Below are 6,944 nucleotides of genomic sequence, written 5' to 3'. Positions count from 1 at the left end.
CCCAATCAGCCCAAATAGCAAAGCGAAATTAAAAATGCGAAAGAGTTCAGGAAATGCGAAAGAGTTCGGGTCTTAGGAGGTTAATTTAAATGGTGTTCTGTGGTTTTTGATTGATGCGAGGCAATTGTGTATTGAAAACTATGGCTAGTAAAGGAGAACATTTAGCTTTTTACTCACCTTTATGTCGAAAAATCTACAACTAAAGCAATCTGAGCAATAAATGTCAGATGTAATAACCGTAAACTACAAAATGTTTGTCTGAGTCACACAAACTGTTTTAAATCCCCTCAAAAGGTGAAACGGTTTGCAGATGTATGCGTGTACCAGCAGTGGTAGACCGCTCCCTGCGATACAGAAACTTCTCCAAAAAAATCTTTTCATGTAAATCGTGTTTGGTTGTCTAATCTTAGACTAATTTTTGACTGAGTTTATAAATGTATCACATACAGGTTTACTTGGCAGAAACAACTTAACACCTGGCGGCATGGTCAAGATTTCCAATGGAAGAAAACAGGTATATTTTTAAATAATTTAAACAGCATTAGTAGCATTTTTAACTGCCTGAACCTTTCCTTGTGCAATGTAGTTCACTGGCACGGTGACCAAGGGGTAACAGTTCCACTAATAAGCAACTCTTGTTTTCAGTTTAATGAATGATGTAAACAAGGCCTCAGACATGGCCTTACAGTAAGCTTCCTTCCTGTACCATGGCCCTGCACATGGAAATGTCTCTGTAAGCATGTGTCCTGCATTTATTACCTCCAAACAAGACTGCTTATTTCCAATCACTGAAGGAGGACTCGTGTAATCTATTTATGAATAAATATCATCTATTCTTGACAACTGGCAGCTAGTCTGGCTACAAGTTCAATTCTGAAGTCACAGAAGCAGTAAATAAAAGCATTTAGTGTGAAATTCAGTGAACAGTGCAACCCAGATCAGCACCATGTGGAGTTTTTCATTGCATCCCTGCTTGAAAACAGTAAAGTGTGGTCAATCCTCTCTCACTCTCACACACGCACACACCTTATTTTACCAGCTTCAGGTGATAATGATGCTGTCACTACTGGTGAGATTCACAGCATTCACGTGTACAGTATTTTGTAATAAAATGTCTATTTATTATGTTTACTTTACAAATGAGAAAACAAATGAAATTAACACATAACAGGCATTTCCAAAAGCACTTTCACTGACAGAGAGACTCAGTGCAGAAATGACATTTACATCACATAAACCTTACATAAAATAATAAACCATGAATTTTTCAAATTGGACTCTTATGTTAAAGAAAATCCAAATAAACTCCAAATATCAAAATAAACCAGTCTACACACTGACCTACTGTAACTTGTGGCAATATAAGACATTAAGTTTCTCTGTCACTAGTTGTGTCAAAACTGGTTGTGATCATGGAAGTGTACCTGTCAACAACAATAGATGAACAGTTGGTTAGTCGTTACCCTGCCAAATAAACATGACAAACATGATAAATCTGTCAGAGTAAAAGGTTTCAGAGGAGAAAAAGGATATTTGAAGACACTAAAAACAGTCAGGAGGCACTAATAGAACGCAGGTCTACATGTGCCAGAGAGCAGCCACACAAGCTTTAAACTGAGCTTGTATGACTACTCTCTGAATACTGCCCATGGAAAAGAAAAACAATTCAGGTCTTGCAGCGGCAGCACCCTGCTGTGTGCATGCTTCTTTGCAAGTCTGACAGTTTTAAGAAACACTGGGTAGAATAAGTGAAAGAAGACAAAAAAGGCAGCCATGAGGAAAATGTGTCTGACATCTACCAAGGACACAATTGCAAACACAGGAGTGTGTTCAAAACAGGCTTATCCTGGAGTTAAGGCTTCATGTCATTTGAGAAGTTGAGCTCATTCAGTCTTCATGAAACTGAAGCATCGACTTACAGTAGGTTGGAGAAAAGAATACATTTGTTTCCTACACTTTACTGAATAAGATTAATGCAAAGATTTAGTGAGACAATCATGTGGCAGACATCCAGTGTGCAGTATAATGTCTGGATGGGGAAAAATTAACAGTAAAACTGAGAAGAGCCAAGCTGCTTTAAACTGACAACAGCAACTTAAAACAACACATTAAACAGTGCAACACAGCATGTTGAGTCAAAGTGGATCCAACAGTAGAAGACCACATCCAGTTCCATTCCAAATTTCAGTTGGCATGAAAGTTTTAACTGGAACAAATCTAAATATTATAAGGTGTAAAATGAGAGGAAGCACAAGATAATCCCTTTGTTTAAATCTAATGTAGCTATAAATGTGTATTTTGTGAGCAGTGAGGAAGAAAATTCTGCTACTTTGCTAATGATCCTGCATTGCCTCACTGCAACGTGTCTAAGAATATGACTCACAATTTGATATGATTCATTTCACTGCTTCAGGTGTGTTACTTTGCTTTAGTATAAGAATAGTAATGTATTTAAAGCTCTAGTGAGATACAGAATGAAGATGCTATATTGGAAGACTTGTCTAGTTAGAAGTTGATAGGCTGAAAATCCAAATTGTTACCAAACTGTGTCCCTGCTACCTTGATGAACCGAACCAAGACCGGCTGATCAGACATTTTTTTGGTCTTCAATTTAGTCAGAAAAGACGTGAAGGCGTCCAGACGCATTTCCACCCAGCAAGGCATTCCTTGTAGGATGGAAAGCAGTGACAGAGAGGACTGTGCTCAGATTCTCACTGTCCATGAAGGAATGTTGGAGTTGACCGCTTTCATGGAACACCTGCACCCTCCTAGGCTTCATCATGCTCCCCACCACGAAGCAGTCTTCCAGTTTGGGGTCCCACGCAGCTGATAGTTTGGTCAGCCAGCGACCTGTTTGCATGTCATGTCTGCCAATTTAGATTGAGAAGGCATGTTGAAAGTACACAGTTATTAACACAGAGATGACTTAAAAGAACAGGAAAAGTTTAAAGTTCAATTTAGTGGATGTACCTGATGGTTGTCAGCAAGGGAGATTTAGTAGTCAGTGTAGATGTGTCATATATCCTGTTAAAATAAATAAAGAAAAAAGGACATTGTGTTGGAACTGAAAAAAAATTAAGCATATACAGCATGTCAGTGATCCATCAGCTTCACCTTATATTGTTATCCATACAGGAAGTAAGAACCCTGTTTCCAGTACAAGGGGAGAAATAAGCACTGGATATGCTTAAAGAGTGGCCATGCAGCTGGGACACTGCCTGGCTTTTGGTCTTCTTCAGATTTCGACTGTCATAAATACTAACTACCCTGCCAAAAAAAAAACAAAACACACAAACACACACAAAAAAAACAAAAAAACAAAGCATACACTTAAAATTTAAAGACAGATTCACATAAGAGACGTGTAAACATTATAAAAAATTTAAAAAGCCCATACTTGCTTTCAGCCACCACAAAGTACTGCTTCTGTAAAGGGTGGACGTTAACACAACGCAATGTCTTGGGGTCCAGTGTGTGGAGGGATTCATGGGAGTTTCTGCAGATGAAATAACATACTTATAAAAATGTTTGAGTGCAACATTAAAGTTGTTTAAAAGAAAAGAAAATGTACTACTTTCATTACTTTAAGACTATGTCATTATCTCACCCTGGGGTGCGCCTGTCAACAATGGCAACCTCTCCATACCAGTTCCCGACCACTAGTGTCGAACAGTCATGTGACATGAAGTCAAACGTTTTCAGGCCATCTTCAATATCATACACCTAGAAAACGGACAACCTTTTTTATTCGTGGATCACAACGTAACCAGATTGAACTAAACTAATGAAGGTATCTTACATCATCAAAAACAGCCTTCTCTACGTCCATGCAGCGAAGGGATCCATCGTAGCTGAGGCTCAGCAGTTGTGTGGGATGAGACTTGGAGAATGCCATGCAGCCCACTGGACGGGTGTGGGGCTCAAAGAGCAGGACACCATCATCACCCCAGTCACCACCCTAGAAGAGCATACACATGCAGTAAATCAGTGGTTGGAATTCATTTAAAATAAATAAAGATTTTCAGAGCGAAAAAAACCCAAAAAACAAACCTGAATTCAAACATGAAGCAGGCCAATTAGCCTGAGGAGAACACTTGTGAATTTTTGCAGCCTGACATGAAGCTTTACTGTTGAGACACTTTCTGCCATCTAGTGGTCAAGAACTAATGCATAGTTAAGGCAAAGAAAACTCACCAACTTCCAGAGTCCCACTTTCCCCCACTTGTCGCCCGCAGCCAGCAACAGGCTGCTGGTGCAGGGGTGGAAGGTTGCAGAGAAGATGCGATCCTTCACCACTTTGGCCACTTTGTCCTCATTTACCGTCATATTCTTCAGAGACGAACGGTACCTGTGTTCAGACATCAGTGCACTTGTTTGTTCATCTGTTTCTCAGGTTCTTCCAAAACATCTGACCCTCAGTACATCAAGAGTCACTTTTTGTAAACTGTGCAGTAATCTTACATCCAAATAAAAATATTATATCTTACCCTTTTAGGTCAAGCTGTATCTTTTTATCTACTTTTACATCCTGTGAAAAGAAAAGCATTTTCATGACTTCCTAATCGAATAAGAACAGTTACTACAGTGGATACGCATAAGAAATTATGCTTGTGGCTAATATGGGCAGTATAAAGTATTCACATTCAAGTAGGAAAGAAGGGGGGCAACATGTTAAACTGAGTGAGATTGTAAATAAATATTGTATAGGGAAAAAAAGGGAAAATATCATAGAAAGCTGACTCTTACCTCAGAGCAGAGCTCAAGAAGTTGTGGAGGCAGCTTGCTTCCTTCTTCCACATTCACTGGATCCATGGGCAAAGGGCCAGAGGGCTTCTTTGCTGGTGAAGACTTGAAAGCAAGTAAACAACTATAATGAGTAACATACCCAGAGAGGAAGAACGAGAAAAAAAAAAAGCTAAAGAGACTTAAGATGCAGCAGTGGAGCTTTGTGAACTGACACATTACAGATGCATTATTAGACTATATGTTGGCACCTGTTCATAAATAAGTGTCCCTCTCGGTTCAGGAGGAAGCTCCAGGATCTCTGCTTCTTTTTTTTGGAGTCGCAGTGATTTGCGAGGTGGCACGACTTCTTTTACAGCAGCATGTGCCCTGCAATCAAAGAAATTTAACATTACAGGAGGCCCAAAAAGATATGTTTCCTATTTTAACATGACACAGGGTCAGGATGAATTCAAACCGTTTTTCCAAACATAAAACTTTCATAAAAGTTACTTTTTTCTTGTACCTAAGGACGTTGAATTGACAAGTCTAGTCTTATTTCCTGAGCTTCAAAAAGTTCAGTCTCAAAAACAAATACAAAGTATATTATAGGAGCACTGTGATGTTCCACAGAATACATGGGAGGGGAAAAACCATGTTGTTCTCATAATTTCTGCACCACTGTGGTTTTCCACAGTATCACGATGCCTGATTACTCCGACTGTACCGTGTGAGACCTCTCTGTGATGGCTTTGGTCGAGTCAGCTGCTTGAACTCCTCAGTGGCCTTTAAACAAAAGAAAACAATAATTGATACTCTGATAATCCAGACAAATGACAGAATCACAGATATGGTCCTTTTCATAAGGATTTATTTCTCACTCAGTCTACCTGGGTTAATTACACCAGTAAATATGGCTTGTAGCTGGTCTAAATATCTACTGTTGCTGGTCGAATTTAAACTTTATGTTGATGGTGCTGATAGTGATAGGTTTAGGTCCATGAAAGATTTGCAATGCAGATGATAAAGGGCAGATTTAGTCAATAATATACCTGGAATAAGTTGATAGAAGACAGAAAAGCTTGGTTCTGTCTGATGTTCTCCAGGCGCTCCAGTTCATAGGCAGAAAGTCTCCCATACCCTTCCTGTTACACAAAGATACAGCACTGACACACTGCAAGAAAATTGCCGATTTCAAGTCATTAGAAGTTCCTTAAACTACCATGAGCTGGATGACTGAGAACCTGCACAGACACCTTTCTGTCAGTCACAAAGTCTAATTCAAACTGTGCAAAGTTTCCATACTCACAGGTGCATGCTCCACGTCACTGTTTTCAGCATCCTCCTCATCTTTTGGTTGCTTATTCTGACTACCATTTTCAGCGACAGCTTTTGTTTTCTATCAAGAAATTACGACAGAATTAACAAATCGTCAAGTTTTAAAATGACTGTTCGACCCCATCACTGTGAACGAGCTCTCACCCTTTTTTTCTTGGGAGTTTCATGTTCGGGAGAGTACTGGAGGCGCTTAGGTGCAAAACCGTTTCTAGATGATCGTCGCACTGTCGCCTCGAGATTCTCAGGGGTCATTTCCTGCAAGGTGTCTCTCGTTAACAATTTAGTCAGAGACATTAAGGCACTCATTCAACTTTCTCACCGAAGATTTAGCGAACTCACAACACACCTCCACTTAAAACTGTGCTTCTTGATGCTAATGCTATGAGGTCGCTGCCTAAAACAGGGAGGATAAGTTTAAAAACAGGAAACCACATTAAAACAAAACTACTGTACCTTCACAAGCACAACAGCTTCGCGCTTTGTTCGGAGAGTCGCCATTTTGGTTCATTTACAACGACAGGTACGAGTATTTGTTTGAGAGAAGCAAGACGTGAGGACCTCACAAGTGACAACTATTACAGTCATGATAATTACAAGGGGGCGCAATTGGCGCCACATGCCGCAAATGTTTTGTAACTGGTCCTCCCCTTCTGTTGTGAAACAGAATCCTGGCACCTGATTGGTTTATATTTTTACGTCACGAGAAGAAAGGTTTAGGTCCCTCCCGCCAACGACCAAGCTGGCCTCAGCTTCTGCTGGGATGATGTCGCCATCTTATGGCAGGATAGGGGAATAGCAGTGAGAGGAAAGTCATGATTATTTATTCACAAATTGGTTAACGTTTAACAAACAAACTGCCGACGTTTGTCAGTGGATAAAACAGA

General features: G+C 39.9%; 2 protein-coding genes across 3 annotated transcripts in view; one reads left to right on the top strand and one right to left on the bottom strand.

Moving 5' to 3' along the window:
* The window catches only part of LOC102294880 (FERM domain-containing protein 5), an 84,027-nt gene extending 83,057 nt beyond the window's left edge, over window positions 1-970 (top strand). Inside the window, exon 15 of the transcript XR_001336754.2 lies at window positions 450-970. The gene's annotated coding sequence lies outside the window, so the exon portion shown is untranslated. The remainder of the gene's footprint in view (window positions 1-449) is intronic.
* Window positions 971-1,099: 129 nt separating this feature from the next.
* On the bottom strand, window positions 1,100-6,856 carry wdr76 (WD repeat domain 76). 2 transcript variants are annotated; one of them, XM_005934534.3, is made up of 15 exons: window positions 6,514-6,856; window positions 6,205-6,315; window positions 6,032-6,121; window positions 5,775-5,867; window positions 5,450-5,508; window positions 4,995-5,112; window positions 4,747-4,848; window positions 4,488-4,528; window positions 4,195-4,348; window positions 3,800-3,958; window positions 3,608-3,723; window positions 3,398-3,496; window positions 3,115-3,267; window positions 2,971-3,024; window positions 1,100-2,867 (listed from the first exon to the last, which is right to left on the bottom strand). In XM_005934534.3, exons 1-15 carry the CDS (start codon window positions 6,556-6,558, stop codon window positions 2,612-2,614), a joined length of 1,650 nt encoding a protein of 549 aa, XP_005934596.1. In that variant the 5' UTR covers window positions 6,559-6,856; the 3' UTR covers window positions 1,100-2,611. The 2 variants fall into 2 exon arrangements, with proteins under 2 accessions (XP_005934596.1, XP_005934597.1); XM_005934535.3 differs by lacking the exon at window positions 3,115-3,267.
* Window positions 6,857-6,944: the final 88 nt, after the last annotated feature.

This window comes from Haplochromis burtoni, unplaced genomic scaffold (assembly GCF_018398535.1).
Source record: "Haplochromis burtoni strain Fernald_Lab_line unplaced genomic scaffold, NCSU_Asbu1 Contig_187, whole genome shotgun sequence".
Taxonomy (NCBI): Eukaryota; Metazoa; Chordata; class Actinopteri; order Cichliformes; family Cichlidae; genus Haplochromis; species Haplochromis burtoni.
The sequence above is the reverse complement of the archived record's forward strand: the minus strand, read 5'-3'. Positions and strand labels throughout refer to the sequence as shown.